Here is a 17,564-nt window from a genome sequence, read left to right on the forward strand (position 1 = left end):
TCATGCTAAACTAAGTAAATATTTGCTGGTTTACTACTCAATCTTTCTGAATAAAATAGTGCGCACAGCAGTGCATTAAATTAATTTCTTTACAACTCTGTCATTGCATCATGTCATACCTTTAATTTATTTGATGTGTCTGATTGTTCAGCAACACTTACCTATATAATACAATATCCACAAAATATTAACTACAATATTTCTTTGTTCTGCATTATCAACAAGCAGATACAAACCAATAGAAAGTCAGCCTGGTCTCTTGTGTTTCAGAATAATTAATTAGAAATAAAATGAATATGAATAGCAATGCATTTATATTTCAAATAAAACTGCATCTAAGTTTTGTTACAGCACTTTAAGAAAATAGCTTTTCATACTGCTGTCACTGAAAAAGTTCCTTTAAGCCTGCACCTTGCATGATTTTTAGCCTGCAAGTCCATGTGAGACTCCTTCTGATTTTGGCTTGTGAGTCAGAACACTGCAATCAGAAGTAGTTCTGAACAGACTTGTCTTTAGCTTCCTACTAAAATCTTTACCTACACAAGTATGGTTCCACCTTGATAATGTTAAATTCAGGGTACATATTTCTATTGAAAGTCCTAGGAGCAAGGCTAGGCCGAATGTTCAAATCACATTTGTGGTCTACCTTCAGTTGTTTATATTTGTGGAAAAGCTTTGCACAGACCAGGCAGTGACTCAGTCTTAGTTTCAAGTACACTGGGCAGTAACATAGACTGAATGAGGGTTTTCCCTCTTCCTAAGCAATGTTTGGTACAAAGTTCAAGAAAGTAGCAAATTGCTGTACAGAATGGTCAGAAGAAGAAGTCTGTCAGAGATGAGAAAGTTCCTCTGAAATAGTGTGTCATGTACAGAGAAATCTGGTGAAATCCCAATTGGAAAAGCCTATAAGGGAATACAAGTATGAGCCACTGATGGCTGCACTGGGTGAGGATACAGTGGAGAGCAGAATTTTCCCTTCCGTCAGAGGTTCCAGGAAGGTGAAAGACATGAAACTGCCCCGCTTCCTTGTTTCCTAATTTTCTTGCCCACAGAGCAGTAAAACCAGAACAAGTATGCACATGTGCACGAGTGTATGCGAAAGAAATTCTAGAAAAGCTGTGAGAGAAGAACCAGAATCACAGAAGTATGAGTTTGAAAGCAGCTGTCTCTGTGCCATGATTTGCATCCCAGTTTACCTGAGCTCAGGTTAATTTTGGCCTGGGTACGCACAGCTTTCTTCTTCCCATCCTGTATGTGTGGTCCATGACAATGATGTGACCTGTCTGTGTAGCTAACCTGAGGCTCATCCCAATTTTTTCAGCCAGGACTTGTGTGAAGGAAGGAGCTCAGCAGAGAGATAAGACACAAGTGGGACTGAATCCTAAATGGGCATCAAGAGGCAGGGGTCTGAGATTAAAAACTGGGCTGAACTGAAGTGATTATCTAAAATGAAGAATATTAGAGTGAAATCTATACTTATTTTTTGTCCAACCAAGCCCTAGAAGGAGAGCCAGAACTTGGAGTACAACATCAAAACAAATTGTACACTGGGTCCTTAATCACTCTGTGAACAGCAAGTGTAGTAAAATGCAGTTTATACCAGCCTTCCACAGGAAGGAGAGCTGTCCTCAAATGCTTGAATAATAAAAATTAACATTCACAATCCTTGTTTCTGCTAAAAGAGGTAGTATAATTAGTCCTGTATAAAATGAAGATGAACTTTTACTACTGAAGGAGTTGTTTGGTTTGGGTCCTTTTTTCAAATCGCTTTTGTTTTAAACTCTGCACTCAGGAAGATCTGTTCACAAGCTCAGCACAGAACCACTGAGAATCATTCATGAGACACTGGAAGAGTCTTCTGATTGGATTTATGGCTTTTTTTCTTTACTGTCTGACATCGTATGGAGTGATGATGATGACAGTGATGAAGGTATTTGTAATGTAAAGACTTCTGTAACTGCTCTAACTGCTTTTTTACACGCATTAAAATGGCTTACTCAGCTTTTAACATCACAGACAAGAAGGTCAATCAAAAAGGAAAAGTGAACATTCTTGCTAATAAAGCATCCTCTGGCTATTCCAATCAGCAAATTGGTCTCTTTGTTAGTTTTCATCTCATGTTTAATGTACTATTACAGAAAAGCTGTCAGAATTAAATATTACCATTAGTACATCTTGAAGAAAAGAACACTAATTTATATACAACTTCAAAGGCACAACCAAAATATGCATGAGGATACTGCTTCAGAGAATGGAAATTACTATTTTCTTTTAATCAGCAAGAATCTAAAGAACCCTGGAAAATATACAAGATACATCAAGAAATTTCGAACTTTTTTCAATCTGATATATTGATAATGGTGCAATATATTGAAATGAAAAAATAATATAACATTTCAACTGAACTTACAGGATTTTGGATGGCATATTGCAAATAATTCAGTTTACTAGAAATTATTTTGCCATTATGGTACCATTCTTCATCTAATTAGACATAATTAGATAAATGAAAGTAACTTACTAGTATTTTGATTTTGGAAATAACTCTCCTTCTGTTAAAAACAAAAACCACACCAAAGCAAAAAACAAAAACTAGTCCCCCAGTATGAGCAGAGACTGCTCACATCCAGTAGTGGATCATCATGTCACATCATATTGGTCATTCTGACAAGCGATAAGTGTAGGAGTGACATCTTCATTTCATGGTAGTTTATTTTATATTCCATTTGGCTACACCAGAATATAATTAAAAAGTGTCATGTACTGAAACTGACTTCTACCCATTTGTTCAGCAACCTGAGATATTACCAAGTGTTTACCTCTTAAATATGTGCATGAGCTTTTTATATTAGCATAGTCTATGAATGCTAATAGATAGGCTGCTACATGTGAGTCTGTGAATTGGGCATCCTATTCTGAGATGTGATTTATAACTAGCAGAAAGCCAGTCTCTCCTAAGGTTGACAAACAGAAAAGATGAAAAATAGAGAGCTTGGTAAAATTTGATCAGTGTGCATTTTTAGGATTTCATAGCTCCCAAAGCACGTGTGAACATTCAAACACTCGAGTGTCTAAGTGTTAATGGCAGTAGGAAAAGTCATAAAATACCTGACAGACAAAAATCCAAGATCTGATGTTCACTAGATTTGGAAACCTTAGCTCTGGCAGTGTTTTGCCCAAGTGGAATTTCATCATCAACCAGGAGTGTGAAGAGGCAGCAAGGCATCTTAATGCACTATATCATAAAAGTTAAGGGCTTTGAGACCTCTGCCCACCCTGTGCTGTAGTCAGTGCAGCTGAGGCTGCACACTGGCCAGTCACTTGGGATCACTCCTTCAAATTCCATGTCCTACATGGAGCTGCAATAACATATCACAGCAATCAAGTGCTTATAGTTACACTGAAATGCATTATGATTTGCCTTGGGTTTCACTAGAAACATTGTTAGATTTACAATCTTGCTAAATTTAATATATGCTTTATTTGGAATTTAAAAAGAACAAGTGAGCCTTTCCTTAAAATGTGGAAACATGCATAAAGAAAAGCAATTTTTAAATTTTAGTCATAAGTTAATATTCAGAAGCACAAATAGATATTTAGATATTTCCTTAGTTACTACTGCACCTTGAATTTATCTACCCAAAACTCTATGGCAAGACAGATTTTTTAATTAAAAATCCAAAATCTCAGAATAGATGCTTGTCATTTAGCATATAAAGAAGAAGAAATATTTTTTGAAATAAAATGAGTCAACATGAAAAAATGTGGGGTTTTTTTTGTTTTGCTTTGTTTTTTGAGTTGTTTTGGTCTTGGCTTTTTTATTGTTTTTATTTTGGTTTGGTTTTGTTTGGGTTTTGTTTGGAGTTTTTTTTAATCTTTTCTCTGATATCTGTTTTTTTCTCTCGGTTTAGGTGAAACAGAACCTTCCCTGAAAAAAGGTTGGTCACTTGCTTAACCATATTTTGTAATCTTTTTAAGAACTAACTGTGTATCTGTGATATAAATTCTGACAATAGTTACATGACACTCTACTAACATTTTCAGTTGTGCTCTAACAAACTCATTAAATGCAAAACACAAATAATATTTACTGAGCTGTTTTTTGTAAGAATTTCTAAGAATTATTTATTATTTCATTTTTCTTTATTATTTAATTATTACAGAAAATCTGAAAAAAATTAATATAAAAATAGAATGGCAGAAATGTTATTTATATTCTTGTTATGCTTGTGGGGCTTCTGTTAATGCAAAGAAGTTATATGTATGTCTGTATAGAAATAAAGTTCAGGAATAATAATATGGAAAGTATATTTAGTGAAAAACAATGATGAGGTACTGTCAAGCATTTTACCTGAAGCCAACACAGGCCCCTAAAGAAAGGACTGTGTCCTAATTTTCAGGAAAAAATTATTTAGTTATCATTGAATTTTTAAAGCAGACAAGTGAAGGAAGTAGGATTTATGTTATAATCTTTATGGTTATTGAAATTGTTTTGCTGAAACATAAAACTTATATTCAACTTCTATTAAATCAAAATGCAAATGTATTAGAAGGCTGGAATTACCGATAATAGAATGTAAATCTTTTCAAAACTAGGGCGTGTTTTTTCTCCATATTGAGCAAGGCTCAAGAATAGTAGGATGTGTAAGCAGCCCTATGTGAACTGAATTTGGCATCCATCAATTCTCAAGGGGTAATTGCCCATATGGAAGAATCTATCACCCCAGTACCTTCTGAGATTACAATCCAGTTTTCTCTGAAGTTAAATGGAACTGGATCAGGCTTCTATTTAATGAAATAAACTGTCAATTTCAATCTGCAACCCAAGGAATTAATAGGCTTGAAGACCACGAGCAGTTACATTTCTATTGACAGCTCGTCATGTTAGGAAAACTTACAGTGTAGGAAAATATTCCCTCTCTTTACTTCATCAAAGAACTGTAAAACCTTCAGCCCTGTCTCTTTTCCCATAGAGACAGGTGCATTTTTAATTTTACAGAAGGTGCACAGAGTCTGAAGCTGTAGTATATTGTTGGCAAGGATGTACAGGGGTGGAATGTGTCTTCTCACCACAGGCCAGTGTAGGGGCCAGGATGAAAGTGCTGTTACCTCATGGCTAGGAATGCATAATCCATAAAAACTCTATGGGCAGAACCACGCTCACCATTGCAATCCCTTCTCTGGAAACCAGTGACATGGTCCTTACCCATTGCATTGGGGTAGAAAGATGTAGAAACAGAATTTGGAGAAGTCATCTAAATAAGCTCAAGGTTGCTTAAATTGTTAGCAATTGGAAGTTACTGTATGGTTGTTTGGACCTAAAATTGCTCCATCCAAGGAGCTGAGTATCTAACTGCCATCTGGGAATGCTTTCCTCACTATTCAAAGCTCCTGGCTCTGGACATGAATCCTGAGAGGGTCATCTGTCTTTGGTATAAAGGAAATGGACAAAAACCTGGTGATTTCTCCAAATCTGGTACCTTACAGGACAATGCAGCCACACAGATGTGAAAAGGCCCAAATTCAAACATGTTTCACCTTCCAGAACAGTAAAACAAATTTTCAGTGGGCTTTTCCACTTCCTGAGTGTGTGCTCAAGATTCTCCGTCTTTTAGAGTATAAGCATTCTCATGCTTGTCTCCCTGCACAGCACTTTCTCTTTCCTGTGCCTACTGAAGATAACTCCCCTTTCTGTCATAAGTATTGCCATAAGCTCTCACACAGCAACATCCCCAAATAACTTACCATCTCCAAGTGACTGGAGGTCTCCATTTCATCCTGGCAGCCAGGATCTGGCCTTGTTTGTACTTGATTTTGTCACCTCTTTTACTGAGCTACAGAAATACAACATATGTGGCCTGAAGCCATGAGTCCCTTGGAAATGCCAGTGCAGAGTACTGCTCGTGTCCCCTTGGTGACAGGCGCCTCTCAGCCCCTCAGAGTTGTTCCTGTCTCTCTGCAGACTTCCCTTAAAATTGCATAAACACCAAGGAGCTTAATTGCCAGGGTCTAAGGCTAAAGTGAAGCTTTCTGAGAGCTCTGTGGTGTAGTCTAGGGAGCAGCTTTTTTGCTTAGGCACCTTGAAATTCTCTCCCAGCACTGAAGGTCATAAGCACAGAAGGCAGAGCCCTGGGAGGTGAGCTGAGGGCTCAGGTGAGCTCCTGCAGGTAGCACTCTCACAAACATCACAATATGTTCCCCTGAGCACAAGGTGCAGATCTCTCCAAGCAGCTTTTCTCAACTAATTTGTGCTGTCATTTACATGGTCCGTAAATAAGACTTCCAGAAGAAAAGCTTCCTAAAACAAAACAAAACAAAACAAAACAAGACACAGAACTGGTGACTTTTTCCATGTTGCTGCTGTTAGGGCTGGACCCAAAAGAGGACCACCTATACAAATAGATCTGGGAGTTTTTGGGTGTCAAAACGTTAGTTTGATTCATGAAATTAGAAGCAAATTTTTTGGTTATGGAGTTTTCTCTGCCTACTTGTAAAGGGCCATTTCTGCATCAAAATCCCTTCTATTCTGAGCAGCAATTTCATCTATACCTGTATGAAGGATCCTTCTTTAGGTGACACTGGCATTTGAACATTCTAAACAAGAAAAAAAATACCAGTGATATTGTGCAGTACACTACTGCTGTCTCCAGAATATGAACAGATTGACATTTTTTCACATTTTTGTGGAAAACCTCTCTCAAATTTCATTCTGGAAATGTGCACTATGGTTGCCATGCCTGATATTTAAGTGTTTGTATTGAATCTAAGTCACAGTTATTGTGGTATTCATTAATAGAATGAGAATTTTTGAAAAACTTCCATGTCTGTTTTTAGTGAATGGACAAGCCCTCACTGTACCAGCTTTTTTGAATGCTAAAATGTTTGCACAAAATTTACTTTATAATGTAATATAGTAACTGAAAAAATAAGATTGCTGATATCACAATACAATTGTATGTTGGAAAAAAAATCAAGGGGAGTGTCAAGGACATTGTCTAGCCATGAAAGAGGATAAGTCTAATCGTAATTATGATCCCAAAGAAAGAAAAGATCACTTTCCTAGAGATGTAAATTAAAAGCAAAGATAATAGAAGTACAAGTAATGACAATGGGCTTCCACAGGCAATGGGATTAATATCAGTTTCAGAATCCTTTGAAGATATGAAAATATCGCTCAAGCAACTTTTTTTATTGCCATTATTTTTTTCCAGTCCAAGTCTTATCACTAATATTTATCTTCAATAATTAGAAAAGAATGAACATTTAATATTGTCTGGCAAAGCAGTATTCTTCAGTGGACATAGAGAAAGATTATGCTGGAGGGGACTTTGCAGTCTTTAACAATGCTTATTCTCAACATACAAAAACTATAGGGCATTTTCACAAATGGTAGAGAGGTTTAATTCTTTCAGGCTTAATTTTCTTTTAGTTTCTTTTTTTTCTATAATAGTTATGACTGATAATTTTGTTCATTTTTTCAGGGTTAGTTTCACCTTTAGAGACATAGTCTATTATTTGAGACCTCCATGCCTGTATGTTTTTACCAAAAATTATTGCTATAAAAAAGAAAGTGGAGGGTGTTTTGTTTGCGGTTTTTTGGTTTGTTTTTTTTTTGTTTGTTTTTTTTTGTGGGCGGTTTGTTTTGTTTTTTGGTTTTTTTTGTGGGCACTACTGGCCTCAGCTGTGAGTTTGGAAAAGAGTTGAGAAAACACAAAATTGGAAATAAAGATGTGTAAATAGTAAAGAAGTACAAACACTTCAACACTGAGAACCATGCTTAAAAAGATCTTTATTAAACTGAAAATAATTTTAATTTCAATAAATACTATTCAATAAAAAAAACAGAGGAAGAAATAAAGCACCATTGTGACAGTTATCCATCTCTGTATTACCAAAAACTTTTATTATTGGCATAAGATTATTCTGACCAACAATCAAAAGAAGCACTTCCTTCAGGTAGAGAAGGATCTCTAATTTTCTGTGAGTTAGTCTATATGTGAGACAGAAAAATATGGTTTTGACTTTTTTCTCAGGAAAATGTGATTCAAAAAATCATAAATTATGACAAAAAGCCAACACAGACTAGAAATTTCTGTTAAAGGTCACACAAAATTTTGTAAAAGACAAACAAACTTTTTGGCAAACACCTTATCCATCTGTCTTCAGTTCAAATGAGAGTATCATTGCCAGAGTATTAGGCTGGTTATTAATATGCTGAAGACACATCATGCTCTTAAAAGACATGTCAGCTTCTCAGGGGATTGCCAGTTACACTGACTCACCCAGCAGCTCTGGCCAAGGTGTAGTTCCCCCAGACCTGATGTCAGGTGCCCACTCCTATTAACCCCTTCTCCACCCCAAGGTTAGGTCAGTCACAATTTATCCATCACAGTCTATTGGCTTGTTCAGACCTTGATATTGATCTGTGCTAACAAACAAAGTGCTCCCAAAAGGAAAGGTTCTCAGACTAGACAATTGCCTGCATAGTTTTTTGGTGCGGTGACCAAGTGAACAACTCATTAGTCCTACAATTTATCACATGTGTCAGACTGTTTTTAACTATTAAAGTACCTAAGAATATAGGATTAGACCAAAAGCTCAGCTGACTCAGTGGATGGAACAGAAGTTCTTATTGCTACCCTAGAGTGACCAGTGCAAATGCCTCAGGAAGTATATCAGAACTATTAAAAATATAGTTATAATTTCTCAAGAGAGCTCTCCATACTCCAAGCATTTTTCCCAGTGAAGGGACACAGTGTTTGCATGGCTTTAATCCACAACTACAACTTCTTGTGAACCCAAGGCTACAGACAGTTTGGAAATGAGCTGGAGACAATAAATTCAGAATATCATAAATGCAAACTGAAAATTGTGTTACCAGTGTAGTTGTCATATATATGTCTTAAAAATAATTAGATAGGTCCATTCATCCCTAAAGTATATACCTATTTGTGCTGATAATGCCTTCTGAATTCAGTTTCTTTCATGTTGCTGTATGGTAATGTTCACTTCTCTGTATATGAGTTGCTATTAAAGATCTCACTAAAAGGCTTTTGCTCTTTCCCTAGGCTACACTTTGCTGTAAAGCATTTTGCATATCTTTGTGTAAAGTACTCTCTGTGTTAAAAGATAAAAAACATTGATTGGTTCAATTCTTAGATGTTAAAGTGCTTTTCCAGATGTGGGGTTTTTTTGCATTTTTCATTTTTGTGACATCCATTTCTGTTATTAATGTTCTTTTAACAATTTCATCTGGTATTACTTACATTTATCAGTACAGGAATTGCATATCCACCATAAAATAGCATTTTATAAAAGAAAGAAAATATTTTCCATATTACGCAGATGAACAAAAGAGATAATATACCACAAGGGTACAGGGATGTTCAATTATAACTCTTTTGCCTTTTGCAGAATAGTGATTTGTTTTCAACTTGAGCTGAAACTTTTCAATCCAAAATTGCCAACTATATTTTAAAAGAGAGAGTACTTTGGGCCATAAGGCTAGTAGGGAACCTGGACAGAAGTGTTAGAAGAGAGTTTTGTAGCTGTTGATGAAGGTATTCTCTTACATCAGGGAAAACCTTAAGTGAAGATATCCATGCAATTTTCATGGAAATCTTAATTTGTGCCCTAGTAAAGGAGTCTGGGGAGGTTCTTACTCTGTGAGCAGAGGGTATTAAGCAGATCCTCACTGGCTGGAGTCTGCTGTGTCTGACCTGAAAATGAACACTTTTTCCAAAGCTCAGTCAAACCCACAGCATCAAAACTGGGTGGCTTCCATATTTCTGAGTGAACTCAGGTACCTTCACAGCTACTGCTGTGCCAAGGAGAGGATGTAGCAAATGGAGCCCTTGCTCACGACCCACAGAAACCTCTCTTCTGCATGCCAAACCCCTAAAATGAAATCAATTGGATCTAAAAGTGGTTGAATTTGTCAAGGAATGGCTATTTACAGACTAATACAGTCTTGGTAGAGTAACTGTATCTGTGATCTCTTTTTATTGTATTTTTAACACCTTTCAAAAACAAAGAAACAAAACCAAAGGACCCAAACCAACAAAAATTAAATAGATTTGTATGGAAAAAGACTTCCTTGGTGCTAATCAAAATTAGAGATTTTAGGTATAGTTGTATATATAATTTTGCTTTAAGAGGTCTACAAGCCTTGCCTGCATTTTTTTCTTTAGAAAATTACACTCAATTAAATGCAGACTGATAAAATTGGCTATGAAAATACCATTTACCACTGGGCTAGTAACACCTTTCAGACTGGCATCCATAAGGAGAAGCATGTCAAGACAATTTCAGGTTCCACTGGTTACGATCATGTGGGTCTATCTCAGATTTGTTTGAGTAAAGAGGTGGTTTGTCTTTTGGTTCTTGATTTTAGTCAAAGTGAAAGTAGCATTCCTTTTTTGATTTTAGAACCTAAACGTACAGGACTGCTGTCTGGGAATGAAAAACATAGCCTTAACATCTTTATGTCTATGAAGAATGAAACTTAATGTTAAAGTGTTTAGGATTGAAAACTTTTAATACCTTCTACTTTCAGTTCTTTCAAAATCCCAATCATTAAAATTCCACCATAAAAAATCTGCATATGGTCTCCCTGAAGAATGCCAGTGCTGCTTACAGGACAATTAGTCAAAGATAATTGCAAGTACCTCCCTACCTGCAAAAACTTTTCTGATAAGATATTGTTTTTCTGTTTCAAATGGAAACCTTACCAGAGGAAAAACAAAACAATAATAATAATGAGAATGATTATAAGGATAATGATAATAAATTATTTAGGTTTTGGAGGGAAGGGAATCCTCAGTTTAACAAAGCAAATGGAACTTGACATGATCCTTCCCTTCCCTTCCCGAAACCTTTATTCCCAGTGTAACTTGTAGCTGCAATTTCCAAAGAGGTGGATAAAAAATTCTGAAATTATATTTAACAGGCACTGTAGTCTGGTTCTTCATGTCATGGAAGAGCACCCAAATTGTTTAGCATTTTCATTGATAGGAGCAATTTGTCCCCTGTTGCATTTTCAAGAAAGCTCTTATGACACATGGCTTCAGGAAACATTATGACGTACACCAGGTTGAAGATGCTTTGAGTCCCAGAACAGGGAGAAATCTAAGAAAACACTGGGGATAAGACTGTGCTACTGGCAAGCTGGTAGGGAAGTCACCTGGGTAAGCCATATATGTCACTCAGACTTTCCAACACTGGATACTGGTATTTAAGGCCTTCTGTTACACTGTCTTTGGTTCTTGGATATGGGCTCAATACACCAATTTAATTCTCCAATCAAATTGTTTGTTTGTTTTTTGGTTGGTTTTCTTTTTGTCCCTGCACTTTTTTTCCTGTTACAAGGTGGTTTTTTTGCTTTGCTGTGGGTGTTTTTGGCTGTAGAGTACAGCTACTTGATGTATTAGTAGTCAGATAGAAGTTGCTCTAATGCACAGCTTCCTTTCTTCTCCTCCTAGCCCCTCAAGGATAACTGTCACCCTCACCAGCTGGTACTATCTAGATTAAAAATAGACATCAGCTGCACAATTGCAAATTTCTCCTGAGGATACCAACAGCAAGAGAGTAGACTACAGTTCTTCACAAAGACAACTTCTAAAAACACATTAGAAATGACATCTCTCCCATCTTCTAAAGCTCTTAACACCACTCACTCTGGCCTTGCCCTCAGTATCTGTTTCCACCAACTCTTCAGGATAATCAGCTGCCTGCTACCAATTAGTCCTGATAAACTAGGATATAGCCCCACTAAATTGCTGGCAATAGCTGTAAGGATTTTAGCTGCTCAAAAGCAAATTATTAACCTCTGGCTCACCAGACTCTGAGTTGGACTAATTTTCCTTTTCACATTTAGATATTCGTAAGAGAGAGAATGTCAAAGCCCTGAAGGTGTAAATTGCTGTGTTACCTGTAACAGCTGATGAAAAAGATGACCAGCTGGTAAAATTTTTTTAGGAAAAAAAATCTATTCTGATTTCATAAAGAATTATTATACCTTTAAAACACAAGAGATATTAAAACTACATTCTTTCTTCACTCCAGTATTTAAGTAGTAACAGGTTGGCTTTAAGCATGGAGGGTAATGTGGAATGTCAGGTTCAGAGGTAAATCCCCAGTTCTTTTGCTAACTTTCTGGGTTACCTTGGGTAAAGAATTCTTGTATTTCAAATGAGGACTCTTTTTTTTCCCTCACTTTGTCTCTTATATCATGGACATTTTTAATATGGTTTTGGGGATTTTTTTTAAAGGTATATTTCATCTGTAACATGGAAACTCAGTGGAGGGGGAGGTGTAGGTGTTATTTCCACAATACCAGAATGCTACTCACCATTTTATCCTCTAATGAAGCAAGATGCAAGGCTGTGCTTTCCCAGCAAGAGAAGAAATGCATCCCTCTAAGTCTGAACTCCTGTGTTACAGAGATGAGATCTTTATATCATGTCATAGCTCCATGTGTAATTCATGTAGGCTAAGGCTCATAGATGTTATTCTAACACAACAAAATTAAAGTAGTTGAGAATATTGCTATCCATTTTATTATGTTATAAAAAAGGACATAACAAAAAATCAATATCAGAAACGCAAAGGCAGACAAAGAAGAGAACCAGGAGCCAGGAGAACCTCCTCATGCTCTAGCATGAGGGGCTGTGCTCTTCATTCACACTGATGTAAACCTGCACAGTGGTGACCCATTAGTTCACAGAGATTCAAGGGACTGAAATTATTTTCTCCCATCCTGATCTTCCTGGAGCCAGAGTGCACAGCCAGTGCTGTGCTCTCGTTAGACACTGTCAACTGCTGTTAATGAAAATTAGCTAGGTGAGGGGTGGGGAAGCTGCTGCCCAGACTCTCTTGTTCAGCAGGGATTTCCAGTAAATCTTCCTGCAATACTGATCCTCAGCTGACTGGTAAGGTCTGGTTTGGGTCAACAGGACATAGATAAATCAGTTTGACAGCAATATAGTTGAGTGTGTCTCCTTTCAGCATCTTGAAATGGTCAGTAAGAAGTTTCCTAGTTTTCCTTCTTGGACCTATATAAAATAATCGTCCTGTATGTTCTGTATATCTGCACGAGACCTGAGGTCTGGAGAAATTAGCATCAAGCAGTATCCATATTTAAGGAAATAATTATCTATTCAAAATTCAAGCAACACAAGGGGAAACATAATTTTTCATGTCTGCCTAATAATTTAAGAAAACAAACAATGAAATACAGCTTTTAAAATACATATTCCTTTACAATAATTTAATAAACTGTGCTGTCATCTCATAAAGAATCCGAATGGTTGCTGTGGTGACAAAGATTATCCTTGCTGCTGCTTGATTCTGTCATTTTTCTAAACATGAATTCGTAATAGTTAGGATTTATTAACAATGTGTCACACTGATAGAGATTAATTACTTGCTTTAAACTGGCCATGTAAGTCTTCTATGATATTACAACCACTTTGTCAACTCAGCAATAAGATATGATGTGATTACTACAAAATTAAAGCTATTTGTCATAAAAAGATGAAGCAGAGAGTATCAGAATTCTCAAAAAACAACAACAAAAAATCTCCAATATTCTAATGTGTATCCTGCTTTTAAATACTTTGAAATTAACAAATAGTTACTATTTTCTCCTTTGTAAATTGATTCAGTTTAGCTAATATTACAACTAGATTTATTTGTACTGGGAAAATTTGGGATGTAATGTGTCAGAATTGATGCGATCCAGGCTGCAATTTTTTATGGTGGCTCAGACTGTAATGAGAAGTTGTGAAGAGACCTTAATTATGGGACACTTTGCAGTGTGTAGAAGTGTATATGCACACACTTGTGTGTTAAGAAGATGTACTTCATTTCTAGGAATTTGTGTATGTTTCTTTGTGATGTGTGGTATCCTAGCTGTAGTAGAAAATTAGATGAGATTCTCAGTGTGGCTGTCTAAAAAGGTATCTTTTTGTGCAACTTACTGGAATATTTGTTTGAAGCAAGGTTCACTACCAATACAGTGTGAGCTTGATTTAAATAACCAGCTTTAGAGCCATTGCTTCATACATATTTTCCAGTCAAACTAGCAGTAATGTCCCTAAATCAAAAGTAATTTTAAAACTATTTTTTTTAAACAACAAGGATTTATTCTTATTTTATACTTTTTTTCCCAAGAAAAATAGGCCTCTTTTCTGTAATGAGACATGTAATACATAGTAGAAATGCAGCAGAGCTGAGGCATTTTAAAGCAAGCAAGGAATATGTGTCTGTGTGACTCTGCCTGAAGAATATGATTTATTCATATTCATCTCCGTATGTAGGGTGACCTGTTGAACTGGGTGAGATATGTCTCCACAGAATGTTGCAATGCAGAGGAAGTGACTCAGCTCTCTTTAAGTCCTCTGAGTCAGTGTTTGAAGGCAGTGGCATGGAAAACTGCTCAGATGTGCCCAGAATTAGGGAGCAATCTTCCATCTGTTACTGTCTTGCACCATTCCTACCACTTATGCTACCCAAACTAGACCATGTAGCCATTTAAGCAAAACAAGTGGGAAAAGTTTGAAAATCCAGAAAGAGGATTCTCTCAGTTGATAAAATAAAATATCCTCCCATATTTGAAAGAAAAATAATCCAGGCTCAGCTGAAACACAGTAAATCAGAAGAGTATATTTCTTTCTATTCTCACCCTTTGAGGTTTATAGAACTATAATGAACTGCCAGCCAGGCTGAAAAGAGCAAGATGAGCACTGAATAAAAACTTCTTTCGGCCTAATGACATCATATAATTAGCTTAGTTATGTTTCCATACATTAGTGGTTAACAGTGTTGTGTTTTACCCTTTGTTGCTCTTTATCTCAGTGAAAAAATATTCTCTCTATCTGAAGATAACATGGCCTGATGCTATAGAATAGCTATGTTTTTGCAAACCACACACAATAAATTATTTCAGATGCCAAATATTATACAATAAAAACATTCTGCATTACTTTCAAGGACTTATCTAAATATCTGGAGAGGGGAAATTCCATTTCCTACTGGATTTCTTTGGCAATGTGTATCCTGAGAAAATTACTAAGGTTGTAAGTGAAATATTTCAGTTGTCTTCAATAGGCATTAGAGTAGCTTAGACTTGAGATGTAATATGCACAGCTTATCCTCTGTTGGATTAATATTGGGGTCAGTGTTCTTGATATTTAGACCCTGCAGAGCACAGGTAACACTGAAACACAAGAAACCATTTCCCACAGAGTCTAGTGAGATTTGCATTTGCTTTTGTTGAAAACAAATTTCATACAGTATTTTAGAGCGGTTTCCTACTGCAGGAAATATGTACACAATATGATAACCCAGGCACTCTCTATAGTCTTAATGACTTTATTGCACATCTAAAATAAATTATTTTTAAATTTCTTTAACTGTGTGCAAAGCGGTCTAAGCACATTTGATTTAATTTTAGTTTGCTTTTTCAAAAATTCAGCATTTTACCATTTTTTCTATATTATCCTGGTTTTGACAAAATAAAGACAGGAGGAAAAAGATTTATATGGACGTATATAACAGTAATTTAATATCAATATTACAGCTGAAAAATTTTGTTCAAAAGTAATGGTATAACAAAGGCAGATAAATACTGTACCCCTTCCACCTCTAAGAAGACAGTTCTCAGATTTTGGTGTACAGCATGATCAAAATGAGTCATTCTCTGAGACAACAATCCCTAACCTGGGGACTTTTTATCTCTGCAGTTTGTATAGAGCATTGAGTCTACCTTTTATTGTGTGTTGGAGATACCAATTCAGTATGTGAGCTTTGAAAATTTTAGAAAATGTAGTGAAAAGAACAGTTTTTCCTTCCAAAGGTAATTTGGAAAGCATAAAATATTAGTCTTGGTAAACGACTCAAAATAAATACAAAAAAATGTTTAGCAAATAATGTTTTTCTGAATCATGACTAACATGTGTTACTGTATATCTATTGCAGATCAACTAAAGCTATTCTTTCCTTTAAAAGTATTTGTACAGCTCAATTAAAAACAGAATAATTATTAAACACACTTAATATTGTGATTTTTATCCATATATATTGCCTGTGTATATATATAAAATTGAAATACATTGTATATTACTCTGACTATGCAAGTGATAAAGCCATGGTGCAGCCATAATATTTTAACCACTTTTAATTTTTTTTTAATATGAGAATGCATGTGATATTTTTGTGTGTGAAAATTATTTTAATATTGACAAATATGCATTGTATATTTTTTCAGAAATTCAAAAACAGAAAACGGAGAGACCTGAAAAACGAACACCAGCAAAGGGTAACTTGTTTCTTTTTGTCTGTTTGCCCGCATATATTTGTGTAACATACAGTGTCTTAGTTGACTACATAATTTTTGTTTGTTAACTTGGTTAACTGTTCCTGTTGCATCGTAGAAGCATTCAAAGATCAGCTGGCACAGACTGCAAATGATCAAAAATTCATGTATACCTTAGCATTAACAGAAAAATATAATTTTATGCTTGTGTAGCTAGATTGAAAATGCACATTCGTAATAAGATTCTCCTGCCCAAACTTTTCCAGAAATCCTTTTTCTAGCAAGGTGCAAGAAAGTTGAGTGTTGATGAACTTCGTCTGGTGGAAAAGGCATGAAGTATGTTGGGCAAGGAAAAAAATAAATTTATAGGCCAGTGGGTGCCATCCAAGTTAGGAAGTCATAGCTAAAAGTGAGCCAGGTGTGTATCAGAGATAAGAAAAACTTTCATTTTAAGAACCTGCTCTTTTTCTGTTTAATCTCCTATAACTGGCAGTTTCCGAAAATGCACAGAGGAACTGGTTTGGACTGGTTTTCAGAGGTCATGTAAACAAAGGTGTTTTCTGGCATATCTGAAGAGGGTTTTTGCCTAACAGAGCTCTTCCATAAAGGCTAGGCTGCATAAAACGTCATGAGCATCCTTCTAACACACCAGTGTTCAGCTTCATAGTGGCAGAAGGGAGCAAGAAGGAGGCTTATTAAAAATATTGTGTACACATACACCCTCGCTCATGCAGTTATACTCATTTCTATATGTATTCTTAGTGTGATTTTTATAGCATTTTACACCTCTGTAAAACATTTTTATAGTGTTTTTCAGCTCCAGTTCTCTGCTAATCAGGGTCATCTGGACTGCCTAGAACTATTTCCCAACTACTTAATAAGTCATGTTTTACCAAAATGAATTTTTTTAGGGTACCAATGGGCAAGCCAGGAAATAATGAACTCAGATCCATTAGCAAGGATCCCAGTTAAGGCCTTTTCAAGCAAAGTAATCTAAAGACACAAATGATGTTGCAATCTTGACCAAACAGCCTCTTGTGTACCATTTCATCTATATGAAAATCAATTTCTCTACACAAAACAATATTAACATTGCAGAAATTATTACAAAGAAATTATAAGATGCCAGGAAAAAAAAAGTGTTCAGGTGTCATTAGTCAAGTCCCATTATTTAGGTGCCTGATAATGCAGTCTCTAGTTATACAATCAGTTGCTGAAGCACAAAACAATATATTTTTCTATATTTTGT

General features: G+C 35.9%; 1 protein-coding gene across 19 annotated transcripts in view; it reads left to right on the plus strand.

Moving 5' to 3' along the window:
* Positions 1 to 17,564, plus strand: part of TRDN (triadin) — a 229,716-nt gene that overhangs the window by 48,620 nt on the left and 163,532 nt on the right. For all 19 annotated transcript variants that reach the window (XM_039707307.1, XM_039707305.1, XM_039707306.1 and 16 more), the window contains 3 exons: positions 1,793 to 1,930; positions 3,912 to 3,938; positions 16,268 to 16,318. In XM_039707307.1, coding sequence (XP_039563241.1) covers positions 1,793 to 1,930; positions 3,912 to 3,938; positions 16,268 to 16,318 — 216 coding nt within the window. The remainder of the gene's footprint in view (positions 1 to 1,792; positions 1,931 to 3,911; positions 3,939 to 16,267; positions 16,319 to 17,564) is intronic.

This window comes from Passer montanus, unplaced genomic scaffold (assembly GCF_014805655.1).
Source record: "Passer montanus isolate IOZ18808 unplaced genomic scaffold, ASM1480565v1 scaffold2, whole genome shotgun sequence".
NCBI classification, from domain to species: domain Eukaryota; kingdom Metazoa; phylum Chordata; class Aves; order Passeriformes; family Passeridae; genus Passer; species Passer montanus.